The sequence below is a fragment of the Corvus moneduloides genome, chromosome 10 (assembly GCF_009650955.1).
Source record: "Corvus moneduloides isolate bCorMon1 chromosome 10, bCorMon1.pri, whole genome shotgun sequence".
Lineage (NCBI taxonomy): Eukaryota > Metazoa > Chordata > Aves > Passeriformes > Corvidae > Corvus > Corvus moneduloides.
The window spans coordinates 18,692,799-18,708,250 of NC_045485.1; the positions used below are offsets into that span (position 1 = coordinate 18,692,799).

At 42.4% G+C, this 15,452-nt stretch overlaps 1 protein-coding gene across 3 annotated transcripts in view; it reads left to right on the forward strand.

Annotated features, from left to right (window-relative positions):
* Positions 1-15,452, forward strand: part of DIS3L2 (DIS3 like 3'-5' exoribonuclease 2) — a 184,582-nt gene that overhangs the window by 89,406 nt on the left and 79,724 nt on the right. For all 3 annotated transcript variants that reach the window (XM_032119458.1, XM_032119459.1, XM_032119460.1), the window contains exon 11: positions 4,975-5,054. In XM_032119458.1, coding sequence (XP_031975349.1) covers positions 4,975-5,054 — 80 coding nt within the window. The remainder of the gene's footprint in view (positions 1-4,974; positions 5,055-15,452) is intronic.

Consider the following 15,452-nt stretch of genomic DNA (forward strand, 5'->3'; position numbering starts at 1 on the left):
CCTCCCCCTTGAGCAAAGAGTGAGCCCTGACCACTGGGATTTATCATCTCCTGGTGTTGCAAGTGTTCGTATTTTATGGCTAAACTAGCTGATATGTTTAATTCTGAACAGTTTAACTGGCAAAAATGAATATATTGTGGCAATCTTTGGGGCACCACCTGTACAGTGTTTTCTCTGCTGATTCTTGTGACTACCTTAGCATAGATGTATACATAGATGCATGTATTTGCACAAAGTAAAACAAACTGCTGTTGCAGTCCTGTGATCTGTGAACATTTTAATTACCATGACTGTAATTCCAGCTCACCAACAAACTACTTACCTTACTTCTACTGCTGCACTAGCCATTTATTATAGGTCCTGTTAAAGGTAAAAAGACTAACTGCTTTGCAGACATGCTTGTCTGCTTTAATTAGTCTTCCTGAAGCTGTGCGAAGAGCAACTGCACTTAATTAGCTTCCCTTAAATTAGGATTGATATACCAGCCTGTATAGGTTGACATTGTCATTACTGTGTAATAAACTAAGTGCTCTTTCTGTAATATTTTTTCCCCCAGGTGGTTGATTTGCAAGATGAGAGCAAAGCTCAGACAGATCCAGCTTTAGTAGTGCCCTTGTCACTGCCTTGGAGCTAGAGGTGGCTTGGCCAGTGCTGCTGGGGGCTGGCAGGGTCTGGTCAGTGTGGGTGGCTCCTGCTTTCTTGACTCTTGCTTTCAAGTCCACCGAGGTCAGTGTGAGGCGTTCCCCCAATCCTCCCAAAGTCTTGCAGGCATTGCCTTGCTCTGGTGCTTGAAACCTCTAAAATAAGGAGAAGGGAGGAAAGATTTTGTTCTTCCATCGGTGGAAACTCCATGCCAGAGCAAGTTCACCTCTACAAACCTGCATTAAACATCTGTTTTGCATGAAGAGGGTCCTGTAAAAAATGGAAGTTTCCACAATGAAATGTTTGGGGTTTTTTTTGACCAGTGCTGGTTCTTAAAGGCACATACTTATCTCCAGTCCTTTCCAGCATGAAGACCAGAAAATCTCTTAATTCTTTATGTCTCTATCTCTTAAACCATTTTCTTTTAACCAAATTGTATGTTGGAACAAGTGGACTTAGATCATCTCATTACTTTTACGAAGTATGTTTTGATAATTTGAAGTGAATAAACCAGGTTTTTTTTAGGTGTGATGGCAATGAGAGATGCTTCCTTTGAGGCCTTGAAAGAAGGGAGAGAGGGGGATGATCAAGCTCCTTAACCCACAAGGTCACCTTGGTGGCCCTGCAGCAGCTGAAGACACTGCTGATTTGTGTATACCCGTAGTCAGTCAATGCACATGTGTGTGCATGTAGCTGTGGATTTAAGTAACACCTTTGTCAGCAGGTGCATGAAACATTCTGTCCCTTGTGGTTTAATCAAAAAACTTGCTGCAGGCTGGTCTTGTTACTGGTTACAGTCAGAAATGCAGTCTGATCTCTCTGAGATCCCTTGTGCCACAGCCTTTGGGGCATTGCACAGCCAGACAGTATGGTCAGGGCAGGAATCTGAACAACTTCTTCCTCTTCACAGGGCAGATTTGCCACATAGCTGAGAGCAGTGTTGTTTCTTCACCCAGATGGTTTTTGTCAGATGCCTCCAGGGTCCTCCCAGAGGTGTGGGCAGGGTTGGCTGGTGTAGGTGCCAAGGGAGGGGACAATTTGTAGAGCAGGGGCAGGCTGTGCTGCCTACACCCAGCCTTTTCTCCCCTTGCTTCCACTGCATTGCCTGATTCTCCAGGATGAGAGACAGCTCTCTGTGGCATCCTGGAGATAAAAGTGATACCACTAGGCCTGGAGGAAAAGCAGGAGGAGATAGCTGAGAATGTGAGACTGTGCCCTGGAGGAGCAAGTGTGCAGAGTGCTGCCCTCAGGCTCAGAGCTGCAGACCCATCACTCCATGAATCCCACAAGCCAGCCCTTGTTCCAGTGGCCATCTGAAACTTCTTCAGTAATAAAAACTGGAAACCAGAAATATAATTAATCACACTTAATAATGTTGTTACTGGTGAGCCAAATTCACTCAGAAACTTTCATCTAGGTGTAGGCCTGTGTGCCAGGATTATCTCACTGCTGTGGACTTGGAGCTCTGCTTTGAGGTTGGCTTCTCTTGTCCCATTGACTACCTGGCCATCGGCTCTGCAGCACTTCTGCAGTATCCTTATGCCAAGGAGTATCATTCCATGTTTTACTTGCTCAGTGACTTTCTTACCTCACCTTGTAGTCTGTGCCCAGAATAAACTGCCTGTGACAAGCTACAAGTCCAACTCCTTTGAATAGTTCTAAAGGAGAAGCAGATCTGAGCCTGGTGGTTAAACATACCCAAGCTGGTGCGAAATGCTAAATCAGAATTTGGACCCCACTTCAGCTTTGCATCTGTGAGTTTATGTATCTCAGATGTCTTCAAGCTGTGTCTGTGCCAACCATTCCTGTGCTGAGAGACAGCTCAGAGCCAGCCAGCACATCCCCAAGGGCAGCAGGCTGAACACAAAGGGAGGCTGGGGCTGGCCCACCAGCCTTACAGGTTTAGACTCTCTGAACTGGGACCACCATTAGCCTCTGCAGTAGACTTGACTGGCCAAACACATCTCAGCAAATCAGCCCCTTAGTCGCTACCGCTGTATAAATGTGGCAAAACATTTGGCACCCCTGTATTTCTGCTCACTTCTATTTAGGGCACGCTGCAAATATGCACTTTGTTGAAACCAATCTGCTAATTTTTTAGCTGCCTGGAGCTACAATTGGCAATGGGTGGCAGATGCTTGTGGTGGCAAGCCCTGAACATCTGGGATAAGCTCTGTATTCCCCTGACACAGGAACCCACATTCTCTTTGAAGCAGCTCTTAGCCTTTTTTCTTGCTCACTTGCTAGATAAAGCAAGCCATTCATGTCCATTCAGTTGACTCTCTTAAATGAAGTAACTTAAAGATTAACTGGATGTGGCTGGGTGGGGCCCTTTATACCCTGTGTGTTAGTGGGACCTGGTGTAAATGCATGCAGGCTGGCACATGTGCATGTCCCATACTGTTTGTAGTAGAGTAGTGTCTATCTGCATATGCACAGCTCCCTAAAGAGAGTTGCACGATGCCTTGGAGTGGTGTTATCCTGAAATTCCATCCTTAGGTGGCATTTTAAGGAATATGTATTTTTGGAGGTAAGGTTGCTTGCAAACCTTTAAAATTTGGTTGATTTCTAGTGCTGGCACCAACAGATCAAAGTCCCGGTGTAGTTGAAAGATTTTATATCTTCCAGTGTCACAGTCTCTTAATTTGTTTAGATGCATGCAAAGGATCAGAAACTAACGTGCATCTGGGGATTAAGGCAGCTTTGCTATCCAGTCTGAAAGCCAGCATATTCCGAAAGATTTTCGAAGTCTCAGAAGTGCTTTACTGATTTTTATGTCTTTGAAAATCTCTATTTAGTGTGCCTGGTGGAATTACATAAATACATGCTGCCAGCTGTCTGACGCCAGCAGATACCACCCAGAGCATTTCAGTAATGAAGTGGTAGATCTGCAAAGTTGGGGGCGTTGCTCTCACTGAGAGAGCACCCATACAAAAAGACTAAGACTTTCTAATTCCGTGTATACTTGTTCCTTTAAGAATTTGCTGTCATTTTTCCTGTCCCACCTCTCCTACCCCTGCAGTAATACCAGTGGTTATGCTGTAAGGAAAATAGCGTGTGTTCTCATTATATATCTCTAGAAGGGAGTTGCCATCGTGATATGAGTCTTTCTGTGGCAAAGAGAAAAGAAGAAAAGCAGTGGTCTGATCTCTTCTGTGGCAGCCTCAGCCTATACCATTGTGCTTGGGGATCCTTTAACTAGGGAGGGGCTGAACTTACTCTAAAAGTTAAGATAAAAGCAAAATAAACCAGCAAACCCATTACTTTACTGACCTCATTGCTCTTCAGCTCTGGTCCTGCATTCCTCACAGTGCTTGTGAGAACTCTGCTATAGTCCAGAGGTCTGGGAAAGAAGTTGCTGTAAGACAGCCTGGGTTCAAGGGAGGCCCTGAAGCAGGATTTTAGGGAGTTTTATTTGTTGAGTGCTTCAGATTTTGTGTCTCACTGGTGCCAGGCTCTGCTCTATGAAACATGATGGTTCCTGAGTCAGATGCTTTATTTATCCCATCTGTGTGGCCCTAGACCATATCTGTGGTCCAACTTGGTGTGTTCCCAGTGTTCTGCCACCCATTGCTACAGGACATACATATGTGAGCCTTCCAGGGCAGGGCTGCATATTCCACGTGCCACCTGCTACAGCACATGCAAAAGGATGTTCAGCTTTTCCTGAGCACCAGGTTGATTTGTAAGATTTAATGAGCTGATTTGGAGCTTGTCCTTTCTATAACCTGCTTTTCCCTTTGATGCATAATTGGCAGTGTAGGTTTTATAAAGTCCTGCAGCTCCTGGGTGTCTTTACTGGGAGCAAAACTCTCACTCAGTTTTGTCACATTCAGCTTGGTTTGTATGTGTTTCAGTGCCTCTGCTCTGTGCTAGCTGTGCTCACGGAGTGTCAGATGGTGTGACATCTACTCTTTGGCATGAGCATGAGGGTTATTTGTGTTCCATTTAACTTTGCAATTAGGAACAATCTATTTTTACTCTAGCTGCAAGGCATCTAGACTTTTTCTTGCTTGTTTCTTTGGAGTGAACTGATGGGCTAAATTGTTTAGTTTTTGTGGACGAATATCTGTAATGAAATGAAAGCTACTAAGAGCAAGCAGTTAAACCAAAAAGAAAAATGAAAAGATACCCAAGGAGATTCACTTGTCTAAACCATTTTTTTAAAAATAGATTAGATTTAGAATTCGGATTAGACTGGAAGATGTTTCAACAGAGTCTTCTGAAAACATGGTTGTTGTGGTCTGGATGTCTCTGATGGGCTCTGTGTTTTGATACCTTCTTCATGACTGGGAGATAAATTTTCCTTTTCTTCTTTTTTTCTTTGGATAGGAAAGAATGCATTTTCACCATCGACCCATCAACTGCCAGAGATCTTGATGATGCTTTGTCCTGTAAACAACTCCCTGACGGTATGAGATATATTTTACAAAATACTTCTGAATACAGTGTTTGTATTCAGCTGTTGACACACTTGTATCTATAATTTGTCCTGAAGTATTCTTTGCCAAATATAAGTAGAGTAATAACCTAGTTCTTCTCCTGTTGGTTTAATTGCTTGTTTTTAGAAATCTTAGAGCAGACGTCTTCAAGCTGCACTCAGTCTTGGTGTCAGAAAATGCAGAGCCATGGTGTTTTGCATAATCAGAGCTGTAATTTGATTTGAGCAGATCTCAGCTGTCTCCTGTCATTATGGGAGTTACAGCTGAATAGCTAATACACACTCCTGCAGGCTAAAGTCGAGTGGAACTTTGACCTTGTGTACGCAGTCCATGGGTAAAGGAATCCAGTTTTTTGAAGGTCACTGGCTGAATTGTTTTTTGGTGTTTATGGGATGCTGGGAATTGTCAGATGAGCACAGTGTGCCTTATAAGTTGTGTTTTTCTTCTCATTGCCTTTTGAGCTTTCTCTTCTGCCTTATTTGTCCTTTTACTATGCTGTAAGCCAACAGAACAGAAAGTAAAGCTCTAGAAGCCAAATCTTGATGATTATGACCAAAGGAACTTCTCTCTTGTAAGCTTATTTTGCCATCCAAGCTCTGCTCACTTAGTTTGATAAGATCCAGTAACAGGCTTGGTTAGAAATATTTCTTGATTAGATTAGCCTATCCACCCCTAATAATGAAGATAAAGTGGTTTTTTTTTGGTGTGAGTTTAGTTTTTCTTGCTCTTGCTTATCACCACAATACGATGACATCCAAGACATAATTTCCATTTTTTTGAGTTGATTTCATCCTGTGCAGTGTGGCCAATGAATTGTAATGTCATTTAGACCCAAGTATAGAGTACTATAACAGTGCTATAAAATGGATAAAACAAGCAGAGGTGAAAGAAAATTTGAGGCCAATAAAATTAATTGTACTGTACAATAGCAGTTTTGAGACAAGATTAAGAAAAAATTGCTGTTCTGTTTCACAGAAAATTGAAACAGTCTTTCTGGGAGATCCTAGGCTGAACTCTGTTCTCCCTCTTTCCACTTTGTCATCTGAATTACTATAGGTTTATGACCGTGTTGTGATCCCACCGGTCTTCAGATCCAAAGTGTTGGAACTCTGGCTTCTGAGCATTTACTGCTCACATACACGTGGGTTTTAGATGCTGCAGGAACCTTTCACTGAGCTGGTTTGTGGTGCATACATCTGCACTGTTCTCTTATCCATAAGCCATTTGGAGAAAGTGTTCAAAGAAAGTATCAGTGTGAACAAGAATTCTGCACTGCCAGAAAGCCTGCAAAGCCATTGCAGGGCTGTCACTCGTGTTTGGGGCTTATGGGTATATGTGGTGATGAGGGGATGTGGCTACCCTTGAAGTCTCCCTTGTCTTTCCAACTCGAGCAGAGGAGAAAAGAGGCAGACAAGTGAATGCACCCACTGGTGGCTGTCCCATCCAAAAGCCTTGTATCATTTTCCATGAAGCATTAGCTGGGAGCCTGCTTGCAGGAGCCCTTGTGCCAGATCTCTGCCTTTTGGCTGGAGCCCTGCATCCTCCCACAGGCTCGTTTCACCCAGTAAGAAGATGCTCTGAGCTGGAGCCTTCTTTAAGAGTGACCTCATCTCTGCCTGTCCTGGGCATCGTGTGCTCAGCCTCTCCTTTCAGCCTGTGATTTGCTGTGAGAGTGGCCACACTCCATCACCACCTCAGCCTTTGGCTAAGAAAATTGAAATTCACTCTCTGGAAAAGCCACTTTTGATGCTGGTGAATCCCAGGGACCAGGTTTTAAATCAGTGTGGAAAGAATGACCATGGAAATACCTTTTTATTTTGAAGTCTGTGGTGTTTATTCTGAGGAAACCTTGTGGCTCAGAAGGCAGTACAGGCAGGAAAACAGGTTGTGATGGTCTTTGGTGCAGTTATGATCCATTCAGGGGGGAGCTGAGGAGTGGAGTGGGAGTGACTGCATCCTTCACACAGGCATGGTGGCTGGCTGGCCGGCCAGCTCAGCCCAGGTCCCTGAGCAGGCAGAGGAAGGAAATCTCAGTGCATCAGAAACCTGTGCATCGGTGTTGGTTTAAAACATGAGAGATCTCTGAGGCAGAGATGCCCAGTCTGGTAGCTGGATTCATCCCCATTTGTAAGGCTCCTGATGTCATACAAGGAGATACCTGCAGAGTCTTTATAGTGAAAATGAGTAATAACAGCAACTAGGAACTGTACTGATGGACTGTCATCCTTTATCCTCTCAATGTGCTGCTGTTTGAGGCACAAACTTGATGCAGCATTTCATGGACCTTTTCCTCAGCCTACTGTGGTTTGGTATTGAAATGCTAAAACCCAAAGGTTAAATTTTTTAAATACTTCCTGATCTGAAGAACTCAATTGTAACATTATTTTGCAAGCCTCCTATAAGGAGTATCTGTTTCACATGCAGTTGGCAGTATAAGCTGTATTTTGTGCCCATTTCTAAGGTGTCACCTTAGAGATACAGCTGCAGAGCTTGTTGTCCAAGAGACCAGGTGTTGGGTCCTCAGCCAGGGTGTGAGCATCACATAGTCTCTGTTCCTAGCAGGAGAAAGTAACAGAAATGTGTGTATTCGTATTACCTGACACACACTCTTTATTGCAGTCCTTATTTTGCATCCCAATGGGGAATTTAGAGATAGTTCCATGAAACTGTCCCTGGATGGGACTGGGCTCTGTCTAGCTGGGGACATGCTTCTCTTCAGTTTCTGGCACGGGGGAATTCGGCCTGCAGACCTGCAGCTGACAAAAGGCACCCAGATCCATCTTGTATCACAAGTTCCCAGGACATTTTCTTGCATGCAAATTGAATTTCTGTGGACTTGTTACTTTTTTGTCCTGGTGTGAACTGAGCACCTTGCTCAGTGATTTTCAGTCTGTGGTCCACGGGCTCTTATGTAGGGTACTGTTATAAGTCCATGAAATGTGGCTGGTAAAAGCAGGGGTAATAAGTCCATCATCAGATGTAAAATTTTCTAAGATACCTGTACTTTGACTTAAAATTTTTCAGGAATTTGTAAACTTAGACTGGTCCAAAACCAGTGCTGGGAGTCCTTTGGGGTCACTTCTTTGTGTTCATTTGCTTGCAAAGCTATGGCTGTTCCCAGCTCTTCAGTGTTCAGGAGAGCCCCTATGGGAACCTCAATCTTGTGCTTAATAGAGACTTTTGACATGTTTTGGAGGTACCCTGTGAACTTTTGGCTCTAAAAGTTGCTATGATAGCTGCAATTATTATGAGAAAGAGCTGTTTTAGAAGTTAAGAGCGTGTCCGGGTCTGGCAAGGCTGAATCTCTCAGGAGGGCAAAGTTGTGTTAAGAGTTAACACAGCTTTTATTCCAAATGTAAACGTGGTTACAAGAAATTATTATTTTTTCCATCTCTTTTGCCCATATGTAAAACACTTTAAAAAAGCCTACCAAAAAATCCCAACGTGAGCAAACCGCATATCTTGGCATCCTCATGATGTCAGGAGATCTCCAAAAATCAACAGAGAATGCAGAACCCAATTCAGAATTCTCTGTTGGTGTATAGCACACTGAATTTCTACAAAAAGCACACTCATTGTCCACATTTCTTCTATCAGACAACTAAATCAGGGCATTTCAGAAGATTTTGGAGAATGAAATTGTCTTCAAGCATTCATTGCTAATTTATTCAAGACTGTGACAGTTTCTTTTCCTTGAAGGATCTTAGGCAACAAGCAGAGAAATAAGGAACTATCTTTGCACCTTTGTGGAGTTTCAAGCCTTCTCAGTGTGATCCTTATCAGATCTGGTCAATGGATGGAGGACTCACCCGTGCTACATCCTCAGTAAAGGATGGAAAGGAATTTTTTTACCAAAGTAGTTCATAAATCTATCATGAAGAACTACTCAGTAGCAGAGTGTCACTAGCAAAGCATGGGATGGCTGTGGGAAGAGCTGTATTTTTAATGGAACTCACAGTAAGATATTGCAGCAGTTGGAAACTTTTCCAGGGATATATGTTTTAAGTGGGCCAGTCTGGTTTTGAGAGGATTTTATATTGGAGTCTGTTTCTGATTAACGGCCGTGCTCCTCGTTATTGTTTAATGATAGCAGTAGGGAGGTGAGCTTGCTGTTCACATTTGTGAGTGTATATTTTAAAAGAGATCAGCTCCAATAAAGAAGGAAAATAGGGTTATTTATGTAACAGCTGCAGAAATATGAACAAACTGTACTCTATTTAGATGATTCAGCATGACCTTGGAGTAAAAGATGGCTCTGGCCTGCACCTAGTTTCTACAGCTTTTGTAGAGCTCTTTCAGGGTAGCTTGAGGTTTTAAACAAGTTCATTTCAGTCAATGCTCTTTTGTGATCCTTTCTGCACGTCTTCTAGCAAATTGCTGCAGCCAGGAAGGCGCAGCAGACCCATTCTCGGGTTGTATGGATGTTGAGAAAACAGCTGTACTGTTTTCAAGCCTGAATGCTTTCACCCAGGGTGCAGAGGTTTAAAGATTTATTCTGGTCTCAGCATGGCAGGTGACCTGCATGTCTCAGTGATACCAGGCACATTTCTCACACTAGCCAAACCTCTTCTGGGAATTACCTGCCCAGTGGTGCTTGTATTTCTGGTAATGTACACTACTGATGCAGTTGTGTTTGAAGGCTGCTTACTGGTAGGAATAGAAATGGAATTCAACACATTTCAAGGCAGACAATTCCTTCTAGTGAAAGGTCAGGCCATGATGGGAAAAGATGCAGCAGAAATTATGGGGATGTATTTCTGAGGGGTTGTCTTTTGATGCTGATCTCAGAGCAGAGCTTTGGGCTGTACTGACGGAGCTTCTGTACATCTTTTATGTGTATATTGATAACTACCATGGTTCTCACTTGTGTTTTTCTTTAATACCTACATTCTTACAGTCTTTTACAAAGTAATTCAAGTTAAAGTAATTTACATCTTTTTTTAGGTGGAACTGTTGTACTGCAGAATAGAAATATATTCTACAGACTGTTTGCCCTGGTTTCCATGTCCTTAGTGACGCTGGTTGTCTGCCTTTTGGAGTGAGGCCATAAATAGATACAATCATTGACTCTTCCCAGTGTTTGCCCAATGACCTAAACAAATGAGGCTTCTGCAGTGTGCAGCCCCCTGTTTTTCTCTGTTTCCCTTAAATCCATTCAACCTGTTGGTGAATTTTAATCAAATGTACCTGATGGAAATGGGATAAAAACATCAAAAACACAGTGTTTCTATAAGTGTCATGAAAATGAGGTGTAAGCAAAGAAGAGAGCTTTTCTTAGTGACCCAAATCTGAGAAGAGTGCAGCATGACCTTTCTGCTTAGCACAAAGTTCCTTGTGGGCTGCTGTTTTTGAAAACAGATCTGCAGAGAGTCAGATCTCTTTTCAAGGACCCTATTTCACACATTTTGGTAAAGCTAACTAATGTTTTGCCAAATGTTGATAAAATTCTCCCTTGTCCAGTGCAGGCCCCCAGGCTCTGGGGCTGCTTTTGTTAGACCTGGACAGCTTAGTAGACATCCCCTGGTGTGTGAGCTCCAGAATCTTGTGCTTGAAAAACACCTGTAGAGCCCTGGTAGCCCCAAGATATTCTCTGCCATCTCAGGTGACCATCTGGTCTTCCTCTCCTTTGACCTGCATTTTTTCCTGATGTAGGTTGCAAACACTTGGGATGTTTTAATTTCGCAAAGTTCTGTGCACATATATTTTGCTTTTTAAGACATAAATATTCCCTCTTTTATTCAACTTTGTCCCCCTGGCTGCTTAAGGACTGCAGGGTGAAATTTGCTCTAGCAAAACCTGGTATAAGACCCTTCAGCTAATCCCTTTAGTCCCTGCAGGACAGAGTATCAGGAGAGTTTGTAACTGGAGTCTTGCTGTGCAGACTTGCTTAAGATAAACACTGAGGAATGAACTAGTGTTGGATCAAAAGTTACTTTTGAAATGAGTATGGACTTATGAATCAAAAATAATTTATGAAATTACTATGCTTCCTTCTTTGTAAGCTGTTTAAGATGAACAGACATCATACCTGGAGAGAAAATGACAGAAACACATTGACATAGGAGTCAAATGTCAAATGATCAGAAACTGCAATTCGCTTAGATTTATTGCAGGAGTCAAATATGGGAAAAATAAGATTTACAAGGAGTGGGACTGTGTGTAACATTTAGTCAAATTTTACTTTAGTATCAGACATAATTAGCTCATCTCTCCTGTTACCTGCTGTTTAATCTGGGGATGTTTCGTTGTGTCACTAGGAGAGAGAAAAAGACATATTGCAGTGATTAAAAAGAGGTACATATTCTTTCTTCCTATTGAGGGCTTGTGGTTGCAGATTCATTGAAATATGCAAAATGCTCTCAGATCTCTGCTAGATCCAGATCCCTGCTGTGCCCCACAGTGGGCTCCTGTGTAATGCTGGGAACTGCAGCGTGTACAGTTTTTTTATTTTGTCTTTTCTTTTAAGGTAACATGGGGTTGTGTGCGGAAACACACATCACTTCCAATTTCCAAGTGCAGGGTTGAATGGAATCAGAGGGCTGAATTGAGTCAGCTTTTCTCCACCAAACATCTCTCTTGAAATTGGTGGGACAAATTGATGATGTGGGGCTCCCCTCAGTTCCACTGGGAACAGGGCAGGTTGCTCCAAACTGCCGGTGGCTGAAAGGGAAATAGACTGAACCAAATTCCCAGACAAGTACATTAAACTGGTTGTTAAGGTACTGGGATAATTAAGGAAGTTTGGATTTAGTTAGAGCATTGATTGCTGGAACTTAATTTGTTAAAATGTTTTTTGCATATATTTGAAAGCTACTTGTGAAAAGGCTGATTAAAAGCTTGATAATGCAGGATTTGTGATCGGTAGTTCATATTTATTGTGCTGGATTTTTATATCAGGTATAAGTATTTTGTAAATATTTCATCCTTATCCCAAAAGCTTTTTTAAAAGTTTTTACCAGTATGCAAAGAAAGCTGTGTGGCAAAGAGACACGGGATTAAAACAAAATAAAAGGTGTATTGTGTGTGAAGGACTAAGGTAACAAAGACTGTGGCTGCATGGCTGCAGAACATGCAAACAGATGTGCAAATACCAGTAGAATTACTCATAAAAGTGAGTTTACTTTTCTGCAGAGAGGAGAGATGCTCTGGGCAAAGTCGCCTTCTGGATCGTTTCAGTTCATAAATTCAGGACCTGGGACAATTCCCCAAAGATTTAGAGGCGCGAGATTTTGTGTCCTGGAGGATCTCACTGATATTTGTGGATACAAGCTTAGAAAAAGAGAGTGTCTGATTGTGTACTGAAAAAAAATAAAGCAAATACCTTTAAGGAGCTGGGTAATGGAAAGAGGATCCAGAAATTCATGTACAAGTGAATCTAAAAGCACTTTGCCTAGGATTTCTGTTAATGAGAAAGGACCCCAGGGACCAGGAGAGTCTTTGGAGAAGAACCACAATTCATAGGAGATGACCAGATAGACCTAGAGAGAGCAGGACTTTTCAGTGAATATAGCAAATAAGAGTCAGAGGATACGTGAGGAAGATAAACTTTGAAAGAGTACAAATAGCTGGGAGTACGTTCCCAGGTGGTTATCTTCAGTCATATGTTCTGTTACATGTAGGCAACCAAGGAGTTACTGCTGTATGTAGTCTTTATTATCAACTTTTTGAAATGGCAAGATCCCTCAGAATCACTGGGTTATTGTTTTAACTTGTTATTTATTGCGATGCAGGGTTTCAGAACCCAGATGAACAGGAAAAACATCTTACACTGTATGTAATTCACTACAGTATTTCTTGATAGTTGACTATTATGCTAGTTACACAAAAAGAGAAAAACCAGGTGTAGATGGAAATGTTTTAGAAATCTTTCCAAAAATAAACAAGAGTTGGATGGCTAAAAGTGAAATCTCAGCGGCTTCCTTCTGTTTCCAAAGAAGTTGAAATGTCAAGGCTGTTCTATGGAGTACATTGTATGTGTTTGGCCTAGTGCTACATCCCAAGGTCTCTTTGAATGCCTGGGAATGCTCACTCAGCCTTGGATTGCTGTGTATAGTAGAGATATCACAAAAGGGACTGACCTAGCAGTAGAGAGAGGCTGGTCCCTTCCTACTCTAAACCTTCATTTCAGGAAGAGGATGACATCCTACACCCAAAAATACTGTAATTCATCTTGAAAGTTGCTGGGTGTCACTTCCCATCTCTTTAAATTCAAAGACTGCTGATTTCCTGATAGAGCCTCTCGAATCAGTCTTGGAATATAAACAATTGATGACGTGAATACCAGAAATTGTCCTTTTACCTTCATCATGTTGGCTGCAAACCTCACTGCTAAGAGGCTGCTGGGAGAGAGAGCTCAGGACAGTCTGCCTTGGTAACTCTTCCCCACCAGCAGAGGTTGCTTTCTGAGCCAGGAATCTGAGTCATAGCAGCCCAGCCATTGCCTCTGTGTCCTGCTTGACATCTTGTCTTGATGGATGGTGGAAGATCAATCCTCCAAGTGTTGAATTTGAGTCTGCATGGCAAAGATTCATGTTAGGTCTAAGTTGTAAGTAGTCTTCTAGAGGTTCTCCCAGACATGACCATATAGTAAGTAATGGCATTCAGTGGATAAATCTGATGTGTTTGAGGTTTGTAGCTCCTCTTAAGTTGCTCATTACGCTTGAGTCTTGCGAAGAAATCGATAAAGTTTACTATACCTCCAAGTGGAACTTGCTGTTTTGGCACCTCACAAGGTCTGCTAGGCACTCGTGCAGGCACAGAGGAAACCAGCTCTGCTGTGATCCTCTGCAGTGTAAGCAGGTGCCAGCACAGGAATGGGGACAAAACCTGCATGGGCAGAAGGTGGGATGCAGGCATTGCTGCATAAGGAACCACTGTGTCTGGTCTCAGTCTTCCAATGGACACCTTTGATATATCAAAGAAATGTCATGTTCCCTTTGTTTTCCATCGTTATACTGTCTGTCCCCAACTGTTCTGTGCTCTGTCCTGATTTTTACTATTAAAATACTTTGCCCTGCTTTCATCTGTGTTCTTCTGCTTGTATATTGCTCAGCAGTGTGAAAAAATCCTTATTCAGTGTGCTTATTCTGTTGGATATCATTGCCTGTGTCCTTCAGTCTGCAGTTAAATGTTTTATCTTGTACATGCTGTGTGAATTCTGTCCTCAGTATTTAGTGTTTTTCCCTCAGGAGAATTCCTTCCTTGCGTAAATATCCAACTTAATGGTGCAGTAGTACCACTTGCACAGAAGAGCTCTTTCATTCTTTTCCAGAGTTATTGCATCAAGTTTTAAGGTAGTTTTCAAGACAGGTGTAGGTAGTAGGTGCCTTCTGGGTGGCAGCATCTTCTGTCACAAGGTGATGAAGAGCTGATGCGAGTTCGCTCAGGACAGGAAACTCGTTGTGTTACTCCGCCTCAGTGATGCAATATGATCTGTGAGGTCTGGAGACCTGATTGATGCCAGCATAGTTGTCTCCAGCTCATGGGAGTTTAGAAGTTGGGAGAACACCACCAGCACAAAGATCTACCCCATGTTCCCATGGGAGGATTGGCCTTCCTACTCTCCTGAGAGCCTGAGAGTGACTCATGCTGACCAAGAGCCATCTCTGAGCATCCCCTTCAGATGTAGGGGCTGTCACCTTTCCTGCAGGGGCTTGTGCTGATTTGTGTGTAAAACTCAGGGTTCTGTAATGCACAGCACAGGAAGTGCCACCTTATGAAGGTGTCCTGGCTTTGTTTTGAGGTATAAAAGGTGGCTTTTAAATTCTATTAAGTGGTTTTGGGACGTTGCTGGATTTATTAGCTGCTGCAGACAAAAATTTTATGCAATTCACATGAAAGACCTGCTTTCAGCATTTAATTTAGTAATAGATATAGTCTCCTCATAATTCTGAAACTATTTTAAGAATTGCTGATGGCTCACAGAAAACTCTAGAAAATACTTCTGCTTTTCATCTTCACTTGTCCTTTGTTGCACTCAATGAACAGATGAGTCTTGTTTTGGACCTCATCTAGAGCCAGTCCCAAATTGGTTTGTAAAATTGTCGTTGTCTCAGTAACATTCAGTTGATGCGAGAGACAAAAATGGCCAAAGGTCAGGGTAGCTGACAAGAGTAAAACAGTGCTTTAAGAGTCACGTTGTTCTGGATTTTAGAATCATTGGTGTCCAACACTGACCTTTTAACTTAAAGAAAAAAAGAAGAAAGTAACAAAAACCCTGTTATGCTTTATTTTTGTGAAAAACTGAATATTTTTTGATTCTCTTAGAACTGCTGAAAGTATCACTTTGCACTGTCACCATTCCTGTCAGTGGTTTCTCAGATACTTCTGGAAGTTGAGGAAGTACCTAGACTTTCGATATGGGGAGAG